Here is a 22,906-nt window from a genome sequence, read left to right on the forward strand (position 1 = left end):
ATCAGCTGATGTACGAAGGGCTATATAAATACATTTGATTTGAAGTATGCGGTTAGAACTGGCAAAAAAAACACATTTCTTTCCACAGGGCTGTGGGTTGAGACAGGAATGCAGCTCAAGCCCCCCCCTTCAACATACAGTTGAAGTCGGAAGTTTACATATACTTAGGTTGGCGTCATTAACCTTACTAGGGTAGGGGGCACTATTTTCACCTCCGGATGAAAAGCGTGCCCAAAGTAAACTGCCTGTTACTCAGGCCCAGAAGCTAGGATATGCATATAATTGGTAGATTTGGATAGAAAACACTCTAAAGTTTCCAAAACTGTTAAAATAATGTCTGTGAGTATAACAAAACTGATATGGCAGGCAAAAACCTGAGAAAAATCCATCCAGGAAGTGGGATTATTTTATGTTTGTAGTTTTCTATTGAATGCTATTACAGTATCCATTGACTTAGGACTCAAATTGCACTTCCTATGGCTCCCACTAGATGTCAACAGTCTTTAGAAATTGTTTCAGGCTTGTATTCTAAAAAATGAGGGAGTAAGACCACTTTGAGTGAGTGGACCCTGGGAAGTCGCCAGACCTGTTTTCCTGCGCACGACCGAGAGCGAGCCTTTCTTGTTTTTCTTTTATATTGACGACGCTTTTGTCCGGTTGAAATATTATTGATTATTTAGGCTAAAAACAACCTGAGGATTGATTATAAACATCGTTTGACATGTTTCTACGAACTTTACGGACACTATTTGGATTTTTCGTCTGCCTGTTGTGACTGCATTTGAGCCATTGGATTACTGAACAAAACGAGCCAACAAAACAGAGGTTTTTGGATATAAAGAGGGACTTTATCGAACAAAACGAACATTTATTGTGTAACTGGGAGTCTTGTGAATGCAACCATACGAAGATTAAAAGGTAAGGCATTTTTTATATTATATATATACTATTTCTGACTTTTGTGTCGCACCTGTCTGGTTGAAATATGATTTTCATGCTTTTGTATGCGGGGCTCTGTCTTCAGATAATCACATGGTTTGCTTTCGCCGTAAGGCCTTTTTGAAATCTGACACGGCGGCTAGATTAACAAGAATAATCTAAAACTAAATAAAAAGATATTAAAAAAAAATGTTATGAGAAGAGCACCTAGCAACACAAAGTTCACAGAATGTGTCAGCGTGATTCGACAAAATATAAAGTAATACTAGAGAAAAAAGGTAGATAGAACTAGAGTGCTATCAAACGAAACTCTAGCTAGCTAATTATAACAGTTACATTTGGAACGTTAGCAAAAAATAACGGCGCTGGATACTCACCACCTCTTGGCATATTTGGTACTTGAACGACTTTAATTTCTCTGTTGCACACAAACTTCCCCCTGTTACGAGATTATTTATGGTTTAAGATGAAATGTTACTTTATTCGGCACTTAATAGGGTCATTTTTTTTACGTGAACTTGCTTTTTATGAAGTTAAACATGTGCATTTTATGACCGAATGTAAAAATTAAGTGAAATCACCGGTTTTTTTTCTCCTTCCAAGTTAGAAGAAAAAAGATAACATCTAAAGAATCTAAAGAAATCAGCCAAGACCTCAGAAAAAAAGTTGTAGACCTCCACAAGTCTGGTTCCCCCTTGGGAGCAATTTCCAAACGCCTGAAGGTACCACGTTCATCTGTACAAAAAATAGTATGCAAGTATAAACACCATGGGACCACGCAGCTGTCATACCGCTCAGGAAGGAGATGCATTCTGTCTCCTAGAGATGAACGTACTTTGGTGCGAAAAGTGCAAATCAATCCCAGAATAACAGCAAAGGACCTTGTGAAGATGCTGGAGGAAACAGGTACAAAAGTATCTATATCCACAGTAAAACGAGTCCTATATCGACATAACCTGAAAGGCCGCTCAGCAAGGAAGAAGCCACTGCTCCAAACGCACCATAAAAAAGCCAGACTACGGTTTGCAATTGCACATGGGGCCAAAGATCGTACTTTTGGAGAAATGTCCTCTGGTCTGATGAAACAAAAATAGAACTGTTTGGCCATAATGACCATCGTTATGTTCGGAGGAAAAAGTGGGAGGCTTGCAAGCTGAAGAGCACCATCCCAACCGTGAAGCACGGGGGTGGCAGCATCATGTTGTGGGGGTGCTTTGCTGCAGGAGGGACTGGTGCACTTCACAAAATAGATGGCATCATGAGGGAGGAAAATGATGTGGATATATTGAACCAACATCAGTCAGGAAGTTAAAGCTTGGTCGTAAATGGGTCTTCCAAATGGACAATGACCCCAAGCATACTTCCAAAATTGTGTCAAAATGGCTTAAGGACAACAAAGTCAAGGTATTGGAGTGGCCATCACAAAGCCCTGACCTCAAACCTATAGAAAATTTGTGGGCAGAACTGAAAAAGCGTGTGCAAGAAAAGAGGCCTACAAACATGCCTCAGTTACACCAGCTCTGTCAGGAGAAATGGGCCAAAATTCATCCAACTTATTGTGGGAAGCTTGTGGAAGGCTACCCGAAACGTTTGACCCAAGTTAAGCAATTTAACCTCTCTAGGGGAGGTGGGACGAAATCGTCCCACACTATTCAACAGCCAGTGACAAATCAGAGCCCCAAATTTAAAACCACAAAATGTCATAATTCAAAGTTCTCAAACATAGGACTATTTTACACCATTTTATAGATACACTTCTCCTGAATCGAACCACGTTGTCCGATTTCCAAAAGGCTTTACAGCGAAAGCAAAACATTAGATTATGTTAGGAGAGTACATAGACACAAAAACCACACAGCCATTTCCAAGCAACTAGCATGCATCACAAATACCCAAAACACAGCTAAATGCTGCACTAACCTTTGATGATCTTCATCAGATGACACTCCTAGGACATTATGTTATACAATACATGCATGTTTTGTTCAATCAAGTTCATATTTATATCAAAAACCAGCTTTTTACATTAGCATGTGATGTTCAGAACTAGCATTCCCACCGAACACTGCCGGTGAATTTACTAAATTACTCACGATAAACGTTGACAAAATACATACAAATTATTTTAAGAATTATAGATACAGAACTCCTTTATGCACTCGCTATGTCCGATTTTAAAATAGCTTTTCGGCGAAAGCACATTTTGCAATATTCTGAGTACATAGCTCGGCCATCACGGCTAGCTAATTTGACACCCACCAAGTTTGGGACAACCTAAACTCAGAATTACTATTAGAAAAATTGGATTACCTTTGCTGTTCTTCGTCAGAATGCACTCCCAGGACTTCTACTTCAACAACAAATGTTGTTTTGGTTCCAAATAATCCATAGTTATATCCAAATACCGCCGTTTTGTTCGTGCGTTCAGGTCACTATCCGAAGGGTAACGCACGAGCGCATTTCGTGACAAAAAAATTCAAAATATTCCATTACCGTACTTAGAAGCATGTCAAACGCTGTTCAAAATCCATTTTTATGCTACTTTTCTCGTAAAATAGCGATAATATTCCAACCGGGCAACGTTGTATTCATTCAAAGGCTGAAAGAAAAAAATGGAGAAGTCTCATGAACGCGCATCTCAGTCTCACTGTCCCCAGGCTGACTACTTACAAATTCTGCTGCTGTACTTTGCCCAGAGACAGCAGACACCCCATTCCACTTTCTGGCGGCTTTAGAGAGCCAATGGAAGCCTTAGAAAGTGTCACGTTACAGCACAGATGCTGTAATGTCGATAGAGATGCAACAGAAGGACAACAAATTGTCAGACAGGGCACTTCCTGTATGGAATCTTCTCAGGTTTTGGCCTGCCATATGAGTTCTGTTATCCTCACAGACACCATTCAAACAGTTTTAGAAACTTTAGAGTGTTGTCTATCCAAATCTACTAATTATATGCATATCCTAGTTTCTGGGCAGGAGTTGTAACCAGATTAAATCGGGTATGTTTTTTATCCGGATAAAGAAGGCCAGTTTTATTGCTTCTTTAATCAGAACAACAGTTTTCAGCTGTGCTAACATAATTTCAAAAGGGTTTTCTAATGATCAATTAGCCTTTTAAAATGATAAACTTGGATTAGCTAACACAACGTGCCATTGTAACACAGGAGTGATGGTCGCTGATAATGGGCCTCTGTACGCCTATGTAGATATTCCATAAAAAAATCTGCTGTTTCCAGCTACAATAGTCATTTACAACATTCTGATCAATTTGATGTTATTTTAAATGGACAAAAAAAAAGGCTTTTCTTTCAAAAACAAGGACATTTCGAAGTGACCCCAAACTTTTGAACGGTAGTGTATATAATTATTATTTTATACTATTATAATTTTTTTGCTAAGTCGTCACTGGGCTTACTATATATATTTCTTAACTTTCCTAATATTAAGCACATTGCTTATCTTTACCACCGGAGTATAGTCTGCCTGGCTGGCATTCGCTATTTAAGTGCATAGATGACATGTATTTTTTCCTGCTGCCCTGGTTTCGATACAGGTGCATGATAATGTTCCATTCTAAATCAAAACTACTGTCACAGTGTGAATGAAGGCCTAGCCCGGATGGGAGTGATGGAGTGCTGCATCAGATGACCTGGCCTCCACAATACCCCAATCGAGATGGTTTGGGATGAGTTGGACCGCAGAGTCAAGGAAAAGCAACCAACAAGTGCTCAGCATATGTGGGAACTCTTTCAAGACTGTTGGACAAGCATTCCAGGTGAAGCTGTTTGAGAGAATGCCAAGAGTGTGCAAAGCTGTCATCAAGGCAAAGGGTGGATATTTGAAGAATCTCAAATATATTTTGATTTGTTTAACACTTTTCTGGTTACTACATGATTCCATATGTGTTATTTCATAGTTTTGATGTCTTCACTATTATTCTACAATGTAGAAAATAGTAAAAATAAAGAAAAACCCTTGAATGAGTAGGTTTTTCTTCCATTTAACCTTTATTTAATTGTAGTTGCAGTGTACAGTGACATTTATTTATTTTATTTAACTAGGCAAGTCAGTTAAGAACAAATTCTTATTTAAAATGACAGCCTACCAAAAGGCCTCCTGCGGGGATGGGGGCCTGGGATTAAAATAAGTACAATATAAATATAGGACAAAACACACATCACAACAAGAGAGACAACATTACATAAAGAGAGACCTAAGACGACAACACAGCATGGTAGCAACACATGACAACACAGCATGGTAGCAACACATGACAACACAGCATGGTAGCAACACATGACAACACAGCATGGTAGCAACACAACATGACAACACAGCATGGTAGCAACACATGACAACACAGCATGGCAGCAACACATGACAACAACATGGTAGCAACACATGATAACACAGCATGGAAGCAACACATGACAACAACATGGTAGCAACACAGCATGGTAGCAGCACAAAACATAGTACAAACATTATCGGGCACAGACAACAGCACAAAGGGCAAGAAGGTAGAGACAACAATACATCACATAAAGCAGCCACAACTGTCAGTAAGAGTGTCCATGAATGAGTCTTTGAATGAAGAGATGGAGATAAAACTGTCCAGTTTGAGCGTTTGTTGCAGCTCGTTCCAGTCGCTAGCTGCAGCGAACTGAATAGAGGAGCGACCCAGGGATGTGTGCGCTTTGGGGACCTTTAACAGAATGTGACTGGCAGAACGGGTGTTGTATGGGGAGGATGAGGGCTGCAGTAGATATCTCAGATAGGGGGGAGTGAACGGGTGTTGTATGTGGAGGATGAGGGCTGCAGTAGATATCTCAGATAGGGGGGAGTGAACGGGTGTTGTATGTGGAGGATGAGGGCTGCAGTAGATATCTCAGATAGGGGGGAGTGAGGCCTAAGAGGGTTTTATAAATAAGCATCAACCAGCAGGTGTGTCCAAACTTTTGACTGGTACTGTATATGTGTAGGACTCTGTCTTTCTGTGTGTTTCTGTGTAGGTCTATGTGTTTCTGTGTAGGTCTATGTGTTTCTGTGTAGGTCTATGTGTTTCTGTGTAGGTCTATGTGTTTCTGTGTAGGTCTATGTGTTTCTGTGTAGGTCTGTGCGTTTCTGTGTAGGTCTATGTGTTTCTGTGTAGGTCTATGTGTTTCTGTGTAGGTCTATGTGTTTCTGTGTAGGTCTGTGTGTTTCTGTGTAGGTCTGTGTGTTTCTGTGTAGGTCTATGTGTTTCTGTGTAGGTCTGTGTGTTTCTGTGTAGGTCTGTGTGTTTCTGTGTAGGTCTGTGTGTTTCTGTGTAGGTCTATGTGTTTCTGTGTAGGTCTGTGTGTTTCTGTGTAGGTCTGTGTGTTTCTGTGTAGGTCTATGTGTTTCTGTGTAGGTCTATGTGTTTCTGTGTGTTTCCAAACATTTCCCTTGGGAATAAAATAATACATCAGGTATGAAAGAAATTGTGTTGGGAGAGAGTTGAGTTATTGACTAGACTTGGTGGGGGTCGGGGAGGGAGTTGAGTTATTGACTAGACTGGTGGGGGTCGGGGAGGGAGTTGAGGTATTGACTAGACTGGTGGGGGTCGGGGAGGGAGTTGAGTTATTGACTAGACTGGTGGGGGTCGGGGAGGGAGTTGAGGTATTGACTAGACTGGTGGGGGTCGGGGAGAGAGTTGAGGTATTGACTAGACTGGTGGGGGTCGGGGAGAGAGTTGAGGTATTGACTAGACTGGTGGGGGTCGGGGAGGGAGTTGAGGTATTGACTAGACTGGTGGGGGTCGGGGAGAGAGTTGAGGTATTGACTAGACTGGTGGGGGTCGGGGAGGGAGTTGAGGTATTGACTAGACTGGTGGGGGTCGGGGAGAGAGTTGAGTTATTGACTAGACTGGTGGGGGTCGGGGAGGGAGTTGAGGTATTGACTAGACTGGTGGGGGTCGGGGAGGGAGGTTGAGGTATTGACTAGACTGGTGGGGGTCGGGGAGAGAGTTGAGGTATTGACTAGACTGGTGGGGGTCGGGGAGGGAGTTGAGGTATTGACTAGACTGGTGGGGGTCGGGGAGAGAGTTGAGTTATTGACTAGACTGGTGGGGGTCGGGGAGGGAGTTGAGGTATTGACTAGACTGGTGGGGGTCGGGGAGGGAGTTGAGGTATTGACTAGACTGGTGGGGGGTCGGGGAGGGAGTTGAGTTATTGACTAGACTGGTGGGGGTCGGGGAGAGAGTTGAGTTATTGACTAGACTGGTGGGGGTCGGGGAGAGAGTTGTGGTATTGACTAGACTGGTGGGGGTCGGGGAGAGAGTTGAGGTATTGACTAGACTGGTGGGGGTCGGGGAGAGAGTTGTGTTATTGACTAGACTGGTGGGGGGGTCGGGGAGGGAGTTGAGTTATTGACTAGACTGGTGGGGGTCGGGGGAGAGAGTTGTGGTATTGACTAGACTGGTGGGGGTCGGGGAGAGAGTTGAGTTATTGACTAGACTGGTGGGGGTCGGGGAGGGAGTTGAGGTATTGACTAGACTGGTGGGGGTCGGGGAGAGAGTTGAGTTATTGACTAGACTGGTGGGGGTCGGGGAGGGAGTTGAGGTATTGACTAGACTGGTGGGGGTCGGGGAGGGAGTTGAGGTATTGACTAGACTGGTGGGGGGTCGGGGAGGGAGTTGAGGTATTGACTAGACTGGTGGGGGTCGGGGAGAGAGTTGAGGTATTGACTAGACTGGTGGGGGTCGGGGAGGGAGTTGAGGTATTGACTAGACTGGTGGGGGTCGGGGAGAGAGTTGAGGTATTGACTAGACTGGTGGGGGTCGGGGAGAGAGTTGTGGTATTGACTAGACTGGTGGGGGTCGGGGAGGGAGTTGAGTTATTGACTAGACTGGTGGGGGTCGGGGAGGGAGTTGAGGTATTGACTAGACTGGTGGGGGTCGGGGAGGGAGTTGAGGTATTGACTAGACTGGTGGGGGTCGGGGAGGGAGTTGAGGTATTGACTAGACTGGTGGGGGTCGGGGAGGGAGTTGAGGTATTGACTAGACTGGTGGGGGTCGGGGAGAGAGTTGAGGTATTGACTAGACTGGTGGGGGTTGGGCATGCAGGTGTTTGGCTGAAATTTGACAGAGGATGTCTTAATAAAGACTAACAATAATACATCTTTGTACTTTTTAAAGAGCTGTTCATATGTATGGCTATTGATTAAACGTGCGACAAAATATTGATTATTAATTACCTTTGATCTCTTAACCCTAATGATCTCTTACCTAGCTTGATGACTGTGGGCATTTTTGCTTGCTTTTGTTTGTTCTAAATAGAGACGGCTCGAAGAGCCATGGGTCATATTGGATCGTATAGAAATGCAGGAAATGTGCATTAGATACCAAATAAATTGTGGGGGAGGACCCCCCCCCTTCTAAAACTAAAATTGCCCTCATTACTGTATGCAGAGTCAATCACATACACAATCACATTTTTTCACATCAACGTGATTTGAATTCTTGCTGGGTACTAAGTCATTCTTAGCTCTTTAGTTGTTTGTCTTCCAAATCAAATCCTGTCCTGCCCTCAGTGGAAAAGTTGGGCTGTTCTCCAACACCATCCATCCACGATGAGCCTGTCCTGCACTGAAGCCTCTGAACACCTCATACCCTCCCAACTGTGTGTAGCCTCTAGTAGCAGCCCCTCTAGTAGCAGCCCCTCTAGTAGCAGCCCCTCTAGTAGCAGCCCCCCTCTAGTAGCAGCCCCCTCTAGTAGCAGCCCCTCTAGTAGCAGCCCCTCTAGTAGCAGCATTCTAGTAGCAGCACTCTAGTAGCAGCCCTCCCTCTAGTAGCAGCCCCTCTAGTAGCAGCCCCTCTAGTAGCAGCCCTCTAGTAGCAGCCCCTCTAGTAGCAGCCCCTCTAGTAGCAGCCCCTCTAGTAGCAGCCCCCCTCTAGTAGCAGCCCCTCTAGTAGCAGCCCCTCTAGTAGCAGCCCCTCTAGTAGCAGCCCCTCTAGTAGCAGCCCTCCCTCTAGTAGCAGCCCCTCTAGTAGCAGCCCCTCTAGTAGCAGCCCCTCTAGTAGCAGCCCTCCCTCTAGTAGCAGCCCTCCCTCTAGTAGCAGCCCCTCTAGTAGCAGCCCTCCCTCTAGTAGCAGCCCCTCTAGTAGCAGCCCCTCTAGTAGCAGCCCCTCTAGTAGCAGCCCCTCTAGTAGCAGCCCTCTAGTAGCAGCCCCTCTAGTAGCAGCCCTCTAGTAGCAGCCCCTCTAGTAGCAGCCCCTCTAGTAGCAGCCCCTCTAGTAGCAGCCCCTCTAGTAGCAGCCCCTCTAGTAGCAGCCCTCCCTCTAGTAGCAGCCCTCCCTCTAGTAGCAGCCCTCTAGTAGCAGCCCCTCTAGTAGCAGCCCCTCTAGTAGCAGCCCCTCTAGTAGCAGCCCCTCTAGTAGCAGCCCCTCTAGTAGCAGCCCTCCCTCTAGTAGCAGCCCTCTAGTAGCAGCCCCTCTAGTAGCAGCCCCTCTAGTAGCAGCCCCTCTAGTAGCAGCCCCTCTAGTAGCAGCCCTCTAGTAGCAGCCCCTCTAGTAGCAGCCCCTCTAGTAGCAGCCCTCTAGTAGCAGCCCCTCTAGTAGCAGCCCCTCTAGTAGCAGCCCCTCTAGTAGCAGCCCCTCTAGTAGCAGCCCCTCTAGTAGCAGCCCCTCTAGTAGCAGCCCTCTAGTAGCAGCCCCTCTAGTAGCAGCCCCTCTAGTAGCAGCCCCTCTAGTAGCAGCCCTCTAGTAGCAGCCCCTCTAGTAGCAGCCCCTCTAGTAGCAGCCCCTCTAGTAGCAGCCCCTCTAGTAGCAGCCCCTCTAGTAGCAGCCCTCTAGTAGCAGCCCCCCTCTAGTAGCAGCCCCTCTAGTAGCAGCCCTCTAGTAGCAGCCCCTCTAGTAGCAGCCCCTCTAGTAGCAGCCCCTCTAGTAGCAGCCCTCCCTCTAGTAGCAGCCCCTCTAGTAGCAGCCCCTCTAGTAGCAGCCCTCTAGTAGCAGCCCCTCTAGTAGCAGCCCTCTAGTAGCAGCCCCTCTAGTAGCAGCCCTCTAGTAGCAGCCCCTCTAGTAGCAGCCCTCCCTCTAGTAGCAGCCCCTCTAGTAGCAGCCCTCTAGTAGCAGCCCTCTAGTAGCAGCCCCTCTAGTAGCAGCCCCTCTAGTAGCAGCCCTCCCTCTAGTAGCAGCCCTCCCTCTAGTAGCAGCCCTCCCTCTAGTAGCAGCCCCTCTAGTAGCAGCCCCTCTAGTAGCAGCCCCTCTAGTAGCAGCCCCTCTAGTAGCAGCCCTCTAGTAGCAGCCCTCCCTCTAGTAGCAGCCCTCCCTCTAGTAGCAGCCCTCCCTCTAGTAGCAGCCCCTCTAGTAGCAGCCCTCTAGTAGCAGCCCTCTAGTAGCAGCCCCTCTAGTAGCAGCCCCTCTAGTAGCAGCCCTCTCTCTAGTAGCAGCCCCTCTAGTAGCAGCCCTCTCTCTAGTAGCAGCCCCTCTAGTAGCAGCCCCTCTAGTAGCAGCCCCTCTAGTAGCAGCCCCTCTAGTAGCAGCCCCTCTAGTAGCAGCCCTCTAGTAGCAGCCCCTCTAGTAGCAGCCCCTCTAGTAGCAGCCCCTCTAGTAGCAGCCCTCTAGTAGCAGCCCCTCTAGTAGCAGCCCCTCTAGTAGCAGCCCCTCTAGTAGCAGCCCCTCTAGTAGCAGCCCTCTAGTAGCAGCCCCTCTAGTAGCAGCCCCTCTAGTAGCAGCCCCTCTAGTAGCAGCCCTCCCTCTAGTAGCAGCCCTCCCTCTAGTAGCAGCCCCTCTAGTAGCAGCCCCTCTAGTAGCAGCCCCTCTAGTAGCAGCCCTCTAGTAGCAGCCCTCCCTCTAGTAGCAGCCCTCCCTCTAGTAGCAGCCCTCCCTCTAGTAGCAGCCCCTCTAGTAGCAGCCCTCTAGTAGCAGCCCTCTAGTAGCAGCCCCTCTAGTAGCAGCCCTCTCTCTAGTAGCAGCCCTCCCTCTAGTAGCAGCCCTCCCTCTAGTAGCAGCCCCTCTAGTAGCAGCCCCTCTAGTAGCAGCCCCTCTAGTAGCAGCCCCTCTAGTAGCAGCCCCTCTAGTAGCAGCCCTCTAGTAGCAGCCCCTCTAGTAGCAGCCCCTCTAGTAGCAGCCCCTCTAGTAGCAGCCCCTCTAGTAGCAGCCCCTCTAGTAGCAGCCCCTCTAGTAGCAGCCCCTCTAGTAGCAGCCCCCCTCTAGTAGCAGCCCCCTCTAGTAGCAGCCCCCCTCTAGTAGCAGCCCCTCTAGTAGCAGCCCCCCTCTAGTAGCAGCCCCCCTCTAGTAGCAGCCCCTCTAGTAGCAGCCCCTCTAGTAGCAGCCCCCCCTCTAGTAGCAGCCCCTCTAGTAGCAGCCCCTCTCTAGTAGCAGCCCTCTCTCTAGTAGCAGCCCCCCCTCTAGTAGCAGCCCCTCTAGTAGCAGCCCCTCTAGTAGCAGCCCCCTCTAGTAGCAGCCCCCCTCTAGTAGCAGCCCCTCTAGTAGCAGCCCCTCTAGTAGCAGCCCCCTCTAGTAGCAGCCCCTCTAGTAGCAGCCTCCCTCTAGTAGCAGCCCCTCTAGTAGCAGCCCCTCTAGTAGCAGCCCCTCTAGTAGCAGCCCCTCTAGTAGCAGCCCTCTAGTAGCAGCCCCTCTAGTAGCAGCCCCTCTAGTAGCAGCCCCTCTAGTAGCAGCCCCTCTAGTAGCAGCCCCTCTAGTAGCAGCCCCTCTAGTAGCAGCCCTCTAGTAGCAGCCATCTCTTGTTTGGATAAATTACATAGTAGTGTGTTACCTACCTGTCTGGAGTGTGTGTGTGTGTGTGTGTGTGTGTGTGTGTGTGTGTGTGTGTGTGTGTGTGTGTGTGTGTGTGTGTGTGTGTGTGTGTGTGTGTGTGTGTGTGTTACCTACCTGTCTGGAGTGTGATCGGGGATCCGGCTGTCTGAAGAAAGAGTCTGGTAGTTTCCTCATCCTCATCGGCAGAGAGGAGGGGGGCAGGGCGGAAGTCTTAGGGTTCATCACGGAGTTAAACAGCGCCTCCAGATCCGTCTGGGAGTCCCCGCGGACGTGCACGACCTGCTGCCCCACCGGGGGCGCGCACTGACCCTGCCGCGCGTCCATGTTGCCTTCCAGAGGTGATGCGTCCAATTAAAACAACTGAACACTTTATTATGAATGATAACGACTGATTCCAAAACGAGAAATGGTCCAGAGTCAAATGGAAGACGACCCCTAAACTGACTACAAACAACGAATATTATTTGGAGTTTAATTTGTTTTTGTGGATTTTAATTTTGAAAGTTCTTATAGTGTTTTGGGTAATTCGTTATTTGATAAACTGGCAAAACATTGTTATCCTGCACCATCAAATGAAATAGTTCTGTTAGTTTCCTTCGTGGATTTCCTCGGCGCTGAAAACACGCATCCAGCCAGCCAGACGGCCCGTCCCACAAACCTCAGACAGACGAGCTGTACTCAACTTTTCCCTACACAAACTCCGTCTGATGATCGCTTTTCTTCAACCGCTGGACTCGAAAACCGTCCCAGCTACTCCCAAATGTGATTTCTGCATACTGTCCGACATTCAGTCCTCTACATACTTTAATTTGGTGAAAAATAAGTGTTTACGTGGTAATAAATCTCAGTTTTCCAAAGTTGTTCCAAACTGTCGATAGGACAGACTACAGCCTCAGAGTCTCATGTGACCAGTGAGAGGCGGGGTTACAGGGTTATTTTTACCGTCTGTGGTTAAAGGCTTCCACCAGGGGGCACTGCCTCCTTTACTGCTGCTTCTTCTTCTTCCACTGGAGTGTAAATCGGTACACCTTGAAACAAAAGGAAAACAACTACCCTGCCAACTAACCCTTCACTTATAATTTTTTATTTTTTTTAACACCACTCCATTCCACTACTTTGACCCTTTCTGACCCTACACCACCAGGCAAACAGCCTGGGAGGACTGTACACTACCATTCAACACTCCCTGTAACTCCTCTGCAGTAATATGTCATAAACCCAAGTACTTCTCTGCAGCTGCCACCACAAAACTATCTTCTGTAAAATGTTAATATTCCATTTCTGCGGTACAGTTGATAACCATGGCAATGAATGCAAAAGGTCTACTATTCACTGGGAGCCTCTTAGGACCCCTCACCCTTGACCTCACCCTTCCTCTACTTTCTTCACTGCCTCAGTAAACAAAACCCTCTGTACTACTCTGACCCTGGTAACCTCAACCTGCCTCTCTCGCACCAGACCCCAGCAACACCCTTACAGTTAGCACTTTACGCTTCTTTTGCCAAAACAAGTGTGTCCTTCCCTGTAGCTCAGTTGGTAGAGCATGGTGTTTGCAACGCCAGGGTTGTGGGTTCGATTCCCATGTATGGGGGGGTGGAAAGAATGTATGAAATGGAATGTATGCATTCACTACTGTAAGTCGCTCTGGATAAGAGCGTCTGCTAAATGACTGAAATGTAAAAAAAAAAAAGTAAAACTACACATTCTGTTGTCTCATGCCCTCCTGGAAACTTCTCACATTTAGGAATCTCCCTCCTACACACTGCTGCAACATCACCATAAGCTTGGCACCTGAAACAAGGTAGTGGGTTTGGAACAAGAAAGAGAGATATAGGATATTTCAGAGAAAATTATATATCCTAATATTAGCCTCGTTATTGTTATTTTATTCTGTTGCTTTTTATTACAATTTTTAAAGACAGTGACTCTTCTGTTTCACCATGCTCGCCACCGGGCCTGCGTCGCACCACTTCTGTTTCACCATGCGCGCCACCGGGCCTGCGTCGCACCACTTCTGTTTCACCATGCGCGCCACCGGGCCTGCGTCGCACCACTTCTGTTTCACCATGCTCGCCACCGGGCCTGCGTCGCACCACTTCTGTTTCACCATGCGCGCCACCGGGCCTGCGTCGCACCACTTCTGTTTCACCATGCGCGCCACCGGTCCTGCGTCGCACCAGAAGGCAGACGTCTCGGACGCAGGGAATCATCTACTTTAGTTGATCCATCTCCACCCTCACCACCGCCCAGTAATCACTCAACTGAGCCCTGTTCCTGAGAGCAAAGCAAGTAACAGGTCTTCTCTCCAGTCGCGTGGCACTTAGCGCCCGCTCCCTCTGGGCGGAAGAAACACTAAAAATAATCACAAGTCCACTTTGGGTTACTTTCACTGATTGAACAGCACCCACCTCCTCCTTCACCGGAAACCACATATGGGTCAACCTAAAGGCAGGGGTCCACTTTTTCCAGAAATATCACTCCTTCTGGACCAGAATAATTGTTATCTTGATCATCGATGCAAGGCTCGAGCTCCGAGATCTTCACCACACCTGCCACCTCAGGTACTTCAGAGATCTTCACCACACCTGCCACCTCAGGTACTTCATCAGAGATCTTCACCACACCTGCCACCTCAGGTACTTCAGAGATCTTCACCACACCTGCCACCTCAGGTACTTCATCCTCATTCTCACCCAATTCACCTCCAGAGCTATTGGATTATAGCTCATTCTGTTTGTGCTTGACGCCCCGACTCCGTCATCATTGCTAGCTTCATCTGAAAACATGTAACCTACTTCCAACCATCTCTTCATCGACCCCAAACCTGGAGTTAAGCTTTCATCAGAATCCTTATCAGTAACCGGGTTTCCATCCAACCTTTTTATGCAAGTAAAGTACATGTCGGATAAAACATTTCCCGAAAGTTCTGATGGAAGCAGAACATTTGTCGGTAAGCTTTTCAAAAATGTCCTGACCGGCCAGATGTCAAGAAAACACAATACTCATCAGGGTCAACCAGGGAAGACACGATGAGGTCTTTCTGTGTCTGGAAAATTTATTATGCCAGAAATGTCGTTGGAAACGCTTTTATGCGCAAATATTGATATATAATCATCATATTGAAGTAAAGTTGGAGTCGCGAGATGATATGTTGTGTGGTCCTCACTCTACGACTCGACGGGAAAGCACGCCGTTTATTAGGCTACAGATGAAATAAGTTATGACGAACTTCACAGGGTGGTGAAAGAGCACGATGATGAGCTTGATGCTCCTTTCCAATAAATATCGAGGTCTTATTCTGGTGACATGATCATCGATGTTTGGCTGGCGTTTGACAAATAAAAAGAATCTTGCTCTTTGTCCATCATAATATCATCCATGTAGCCTATACCCACACGTTATATTGCGAGCTGTTTGTTTTATATCTCCCTCACTAGCTTTAAGCACCAGCTGTCAGAGCAGCTCACAGATCACTGCACCTGTACATAGTCCATCTGTAAATAGCCCATCTATCTACCTACCTCATCCCCACACTGTATTTATTTATTCATCTTGCTCCTTTACACCCCAGTATCTCTACTTGCACATTCATCTTCTGCACATCTATCATTCCAGTGTTTTACTTGCTATATTGTATTTACTTTGCCACCATGGCCTTTTTTTGCCTTTACCTCCCTTATCTCACCTCATTTGCTCACATTGTATATAGACTTATTGTTCTACTGTATTATTGACTGTATGTTTGTTTTACTCCATGTGTAACTCTGTGTTGTTGTTTGTGTCACACTGCTTTGCTTTATCTTGGCCAGGTCGCAATTGTAAATGAGAACTTGTTCTCCACTGGCCCACCTGGTTAAATAAAGGACTTGTTCTCAACTGGCCTACCTGGTTAAATAAAGGACTTGTTCTCAACTGGCCTACCTGGTTAAATAAAGGACTTGTTCTCAACTGGCCTACCTGGTTAAATAAAGGACTTGTTCTCCACTGGCCACCTGGTTAAATAAAGGACTTGTTCTCAACTGGCCACCTGGTTAAATAAAGGTGAAAATAAATTAAAATATAGCAATTGGTTCTTTACGGTTGTGATGTCTTTATTTTAATTTATAACTGATTCAATTTGTTTTTAGCCAGATCCTAGTTGGTATGTCGAATGTTATGTTCTTTATGGTGGTATATTAGGCCCTTCTTGCTTTCTCTCAGATCGTTCACAGCTTTGTGGAAGTTACCTTTGGCGCTGATGTTTACATTTACATTTACGTCATTTAGCAGACTCTCTTATCCAGAGCGACTTACAAATTGGTGCATTCACCTTATGATATCCAGTGGAACAACCACTTTACAATAGTGCATCTAAATCTTTTAAGGGGGGGGGGTTAGAAGGATTACTTTATCCTATCCCAGGTATTCCTTAAAGAGGTGGGGTTTCAGGTGTCTCCGGAACGGGGTGATTGACTCCGCTGTCCTGGCGTCGTGAGGGAGCTTGTTCCACCATTGGGGTGCCAGAGCAGCGAACAGTTTTGACTGGGCTGAGCGGGAACTGTGCTTCCTCAGAGGTAGGGAGGCGAGCAGGCCAGAGGTGGATGAACGGAGTGCCCTTGTTTGGGTGTAGGGCCTGATCAGAGCCTGAAGGTACGGAGGTGCCGTTCCCCTCACAGCTCCGTAGGCAAGCACCATGGTCTTGTAGCGGATGCGAGCTTCAACTGGAAGCCAGTGGAGAGAGCGGAGGAGCGGGGTGACGTGAGAGAACTTGGGAAGGTTGAACACCAGACGGGCTGCGGCGTTCTGGATGAGTTGTAGGGGTTTAATGGCACAGGCAGGGAGCCCCGCCAACAACGAGTTGCAGTAATCCAGACGGGATTATGTATGTATAGTATTTTTGTGTGCTTTGGGACAAAGGTGTCTTGATGGGATTTGTATTTGTGATCCTGGCGACTGGACCTTTTTTGGAACACCATTATTTTGGTTTTACTGAGATTTACTGTCAGGGCCTCATTTACAGTTATATATATTTATAGTCTGGAAGGAGAGTTTACAGTCTAACCAGATACCCAGGGCCTCATGTTATAAACGGTGTGTAAGCACAAAACAAGGCGTATTCTAACTTAATTAAAACAAACGGTAGAATGTGCGGTCCTCTACGGAGACTTTTAACCACATAAACTGGAGAAATGAGAAACTGTAACTCCAATGGCAGAAGGATGAAACATGAAACGTTTTGAAATTGATATCATTGTGTAAAATAAATCAAAATATTACCTCTCACTTATTATATATGAAGGAATGCACACAAAAAACATGACTTAGGAAATAAATAGAAATGGAGATATCTGTTCTTGTAAAAGAACTCCTCAAATATGTTGTACAGTTTCATTGGGAATCATATTTAATTGGACATGTAATTATGAAACAATACTTGCATGTTGTGAAATGTAATTCTCATAAATAATAAGGTGAACAGTAGGACAAACGACGTTTAAACTGATGCCGTTTTCGACGCCTCATGCGAGCAGATAACGAGTTTACAGTTTCATAAATTGTTATCACATGTTCATTGCGCTGAACTGTCAATGTGATTATGGCCCTGTCAGTTACAATCAGGGTAATTACTACACCTGAAGATGTTATGCAATTGGCTTTGACAATCAAACGGGTGGGTATAAAAAGGCATGCAATTACAATGTATAATGACGCACAATGGCTGCTTTGGCACTGTTGGAAGATTTGGCGAATCGAAGAACTCGGAGAGAGCGAATTTTCAGTGACCAGTAAGATTTACTGGCCAATGATGATGAGTGGCTTATGAGCTGGTTCCGATTACCAGGAGCTGTTCTCTTGGATCTCTGTGCTGTAGTGGGCCCAGCTTCACAGAGAAGCACCTGCAGAAACCAAGCCGTGCCTGTCCCACTTCAACTCCTTGGCAACCTCGTTAATAGCGTCGATGGTGTCTCTTTGCGTTTTTGCAGGACTGCATCTGTGAGGACACGGCCGATGGAGGGTTGTGATGCACGAGGTGCAGTGGAGACTCCGGGGCTGGGCGCACTCCTGCTCAGCTGCAGCACCACCGACCCGGCTGAAACACAGGTGCATCAAAGCTGGGACCGAGAGACTGTTAAACAGCTTCTATCAAGGCCATCAGACTGTTAAACAGCCATCACTGACACAGAGAGGCTGCTGCCAACATACTGACTCAAAATCATTGGCCACTTTAATAAATGGAACACTAGTCACTTTAATAATGTTTACATATCTTGCATCACTCATCTCATATGTATATACTGTATTTTATACCATCTATTGCATCTCGTCTATGCTGCTAGGTCAGGGCCCATCCATATATTTATATATTTATATGTACATATTCTCATTCACCCCTTTAGATTTGTGTATATTATGTAGTTGTTGTGGAATTGTTAGATTACTTGTTAGATATTTACTGCAGTGTCGGAAATAGAAGCACAAGCATTTCACTACACTCGCATTAACCCCTGCTAACCATGTGACCAATAACACCTGCTAACCATGTGACCAATAACACCTGCTAACCATGTGTATGGACCAATAACATCTGCTAACCATGTGACCAATAACATCTGCTAACCATGTGACCAATAACATCTGCTAACCATGTGACCAATAACACCTGCTAACCATGTGACCAATAACATCTGCTAACCATGTGACCAATAACATCTGCTAACCATGTGTATGGACCAATAACACCTGCTAACCATGTGACCAATAACATCTGTTAACCATGTGTATGGACCAATAACACCTGCTAACCATGTGTATGGACCAATAACACCTGCTAACCATGTGTATGGACCAATAACACCTGCTAACCATGTGTATGGACCAATAACACCTGCTAACCATGTGACCAATAACATCTGCTAACCATGTGACCAATAACATCTGCTAACCATGTGACCAATAACATCTGCTAACCATGTATATGGACCAATAACACCTGCTAACCATGTGACCAATAACATCTGCTAACCATGTGTATGGACCAATAACACCTGCTAACCATGTGTATGGACCAATAACACCTGCTAACCATGTGACCAATAACATCTGCTAACCATGTGTATGGACCAATAACATCTGCTAACGATGTGACCAATAACATCTGCTAACCATGTGTATGGACCAATAACATCTGCTAACCATGTGTATGGACCAATAACACCTGCTAACCATGTGACCAATAACATCTGCTAACCATGTGACCAATAACATCTGCTAACCATGTGTATGGACCAATAACACCTGCTAACCATGTGACCAATAACATCTGCTAACCATGTGTATGGACCAATAACATCTGCTAACTATGTGTATGGACCAATAACATCTGCTAACCATGTGACCAATAACATCTGCTAACCATGTGTATGGACCAATAACACCTGCTAACCATGTGACCAATAACATCTGCTAACCATGTGTATGGACCAATAACACCTGCTAACCATGTGACCAATAACATCTGCTAACCATGTGTATGGACCAATAACATCTGCTGACCATGTGACCAATAACATCTGCTAACCATGTGTATGACACACACACCATGACACTTTTTAACATCAACTGTTCAGAGGAGACTGTGTGAATCAGGACTTTGGTCAAATATCTGCAAAAAAACCCACTACTGAAGGATGCCAGTTAGAAGAAGAGACTTGGGCCGAGAAACACGAGCGATGGACATTAGACCGGTGGAAATCTGTCCTCTGGCCTGATGAGTACAAATTTGAGACTTTTGGTTCCAACCGCTGTGTCTTTGTGAGACGAAGAGTAGGTAAATGGATGATCTCCCCATGTGTGGTTCCCACCGTGAAGCATGGAGGAGGTGGTGTGATGGTGCTTTGCTGGTGACACTGTCTGTGATTTATTTAGAATTCAAGACACACTTAACCAGCATGGCTACCACAGCATTCTGCAGCGATACGCCATCCCATCTGGTTTGGACTTAGTGGGACTATCATTTGTTTTTCAACAGGACAACAGGACAATGACCCAACACATCTCCAGGCTGTGTAAGGGCTATTTAACCAAGAAGGAGAGTGATGGAGTGCTGCATCAGATGACCTGGGGTCCACAATCCCCCGACCTCAACCCAATTGATATAATTTGGGATGAGTTGGACCGCAGAGTGAAGGAAAAGCAGCCAACAAGTGCTCAGCATATGTGGGAACTCTTTCAAGACTGTTGGAAAAGTATTCCAGGTTTCTACCTCATGAAGTTGGTTGAGAGAATGCCAAGAGTGTGCAAAGCTGTCATCAAGGCAAAGGGTTGCTACTTTGAAGAATCTAAAATATATTTTGATTTGTTTAAAATCTTTTTGGTTACTACATAATTCTGCGTAATTTCATAGTTTTGATGTCTTCACTGTTATTCTATAATGTAGAAAATAGTACAAATAAAGAAAAACCCTCGAATGAGTAGGTATGTCCAAACTTTTGACTGGTATTGCATATATATTAATAAAATATACTGTATATATTTATTTGTATTAATTGTTTGCCTCTTGGGGCCCCCACAGGCTTGGGCCCAGGGGCTTCCGCCCCGGTAAACCCCTGCATTAACCCGGCTCTTTCTGTGTCCCTTGTAGCAGCTAGCTGACTAAGTTTTCAATGAATGCCTAGTCCACACGGAAAAGCAGGATATTCTCATTTTCAGCAGCGGCCAGTGCTGCCGAGCAACTTATGTGAAGCTAGTCACAAAAGTGGAATTTGTGGTTCGCCTTCAAAATAAAAGTCCTGCATTGAAACTGATGCAAACAGATACAAATAGTTGAATTATGCCGTATCTGGATCAGATAATGCTTAACAAGTTTGGAATGTTATATAAATTCAACAAAAGACAATAATTAGCTAATTTGGTCCTCCATAATAGAGAGAACCGCCTACATGTACTGTACTTGGTCAGGTAAAGGGCAGATCAGTGGAGTTGATTTATTCCTAATTATAAGGAGAAATCTCTGTTTAGGATGCTGACGTTACTGGTGTAACACAATACATACTGGTGCATTCCTGTAAAACATATTATTGTTGCATGACTATAATTCAAACAAATCACTAATATATTATAGAAAAGGCGTCACTACAGACCATGGTTCGATTCCAGGCTATATCACAACCGGCCGTGATTGGGAGTCCCATAGGACGGTGCACAATTGGCCCAGCGTCGTCCGGGTTTGTCCGGGGTAGGCCGTCATTGTAAATAAACATTTGTTCTTAACTGACTTGCGAAGTTAAATAAAGGTTAAATAAAAAAAGTTGTGTAATAGTAAAGTTCTCTCACTCAGCAGGGTCAGTGGAGAGGAGAGTCATAGATATATAGACATTATATACAAATAAAATCATTGATAGAAACAACTTTTTCAAAACAATAATTTTATTGATAAACACAAAGGACAAAGACCATCATTAGTGTGTAGAGTTGCATTACATCTGGAGTACCGGAAAAATCCTACAGTAGTTATAGAAGGAACAGCCCTACAGTAGTTATAGAAGGAACAGTCCTCCAGTAGTTGTAGAAGGAACAGCCCTACAGTAGTTATAGAAGGAACAGCCCTACAGTAGTTATAGAAGGAACAGTCCTCAGTGGGCCCTACAGTAGTTATAGAAGGAACAGCAGTCCTCCAGTAGTTGTAGAAGGAACAGCCCTACAGTAGTTATAGAAGGAACAGCAGTCCTCCAGTAGTTATAGAAGGAACAGCCCTACAGTAGTTATAGAAGGAACAGTCCTCCAGTAGTTATAGAAGGAACAGCAGTCCTCCAGTAGTTATAGAAGGAACAGCCCTACAGTAGTTATAGAAGGAACAGCAGTCCTCCAGTAGTTATAGAAGGAACAGTCCTCCAGTAGTTATAGAAGGAACAGCCCTACAGTAGTTATAGAAGGAACAGTCCTACAGTAGTTATAGAAGGAACAGCCCTCCAGTAGTTATAGAAGGAACAGCAGTCCTCCAGTAGTTATAGAAGGAACAGCCCTACAGTAGTTATAGAAGGAACAGCAGTCCTCCAGTAGTTGTAGAAGGAACAGCAGTCCTCCAGTAGTTATAGAAGGAACACAGTCCTCCAGTAGTTATAGAAGGAACAGCCCTACAGTAGTTATAGAAGGAACAACAGTCCTACAGTAGTTATAGAAGGAACAGTCCTCCAGTAGTTATAGAAGGAACAGTCCTCCAGTAGTTATAGAAGGAACAGTCCTCCAGTAGTTATAGAAGGAACAGTCCTCCAGTAGTTATAGAAGGAACAGCAGTCCTCCAGTAGTTATAGAAGGAACAGTCCTCCAGTAGTTATAGAAGGAACAGCCCTACAGTAGTTATAGAAGGAACAGTCCTACAGTAGTTATAGAAGGAACAGCCCTCCAGTAGTTATAGAAGGAACAGTCCTCCAGTAGTTATAGAAGGAACAGCAGTCCTCCAGTAGTTATAGAAGGAACAGCAGTCCTCCAGTAGTTATAGAAGGAACAGCAGTCCTCCAGTAGTTATAGAAGGAACAGTCCTCCAGTAGTTGTAGAAGGAACAGCAGTCCTCCAGTAGTTGTAGAAGGAACAGTCCTCCAGTAGTTATAGAAGGAACAGCAGTCCTCCAGTAGTTATAGAAGGAACAGCAGTCCTCCAGTAGTTGTAGAAGGAACAGTCCTACAGTAGTTATAGAAGGAACAGCAGTCCTCCAGTAGTTGTAGAAGGAACAGTCCTCCAGTAGTTATAGAAGGAACAGTCCTCCAGTAGTTATAGAAGGAACAGCAGTCCTCCAGTAGTTGTAGAAGGAACAGTCCTACAGTAGTTATAGAAGGAACAGTCCTCCAGTAGTTATAGAAGGAACAGTCCTCCAGTAGTTATAGAAGGAACAGCAGTCCTCCAGTAGTTGTAGAAGGAACAGCCCTACAGTAGTTATAGAAGGAACAGCCCTACAGTAGTTATAGAAGGAACAGCAGTCCTCCAGTAGTTATAGAAGGAACAGTCCTCCAGTAGTTATAGAAGGAACAGTCCTACAGTAGTTATAGAAGGAACAGCCCTACAGTAGTTATAGAAGGAACAGCAGTCCTACAGTAGTTATAGAAGGAACAGTCCTACAGTAGTTATAGAAGGAACAGCAGTCCTCCAGTAGTTGTAGAAGGAACAGCCCTACAGTAGTTGTAGAAGGAACAGTCCTCCAGTAGTTATAGAAGGAACAGCAGTCCTACAGTAGTTGTAGAAGGAACAGTCCTCCAG

General features: G+C 45.6%; 1 protein-coding gene across 1 annotated transcript in view; it reads right to left on the bottom strand.

The window, feature by feature from the left end:
- LOC106604063 (transcriptional coactivator YAP1) overlaps positions 1-12,576 on the bottom strand; it is an 87,380-nt gene extending 74,804 nt beyond the window's left edge. The window contains exon 1 of the mRNA XM_045717505.1: positions 11,792-12,576. Coding sequence (XP_045573461.1) covers positions 11,792-12,001 — 210 coding nt within the window. The 5' untranslated portion in view covers positions 12,002-12,576. The remainder of the gene's footprint in view (positions 1-11,791) is intronic.
- Between the last annotated feature and the right edge of the window lie 10,330 nt (positions 12,577-22,906).

This window comes from Salmo salar, chromosome ssa04 (assembly GCF_905237065.1).
Source record: "Salmo salar chromosome ssa04, Ssal_v3.1, whole genome shotgun sequence".
NCBI lineage: Eukaryota > Metazoa > Chordata > Actinopteri > Salmoniformes > Salmonidae > Salmo > Salmo salar.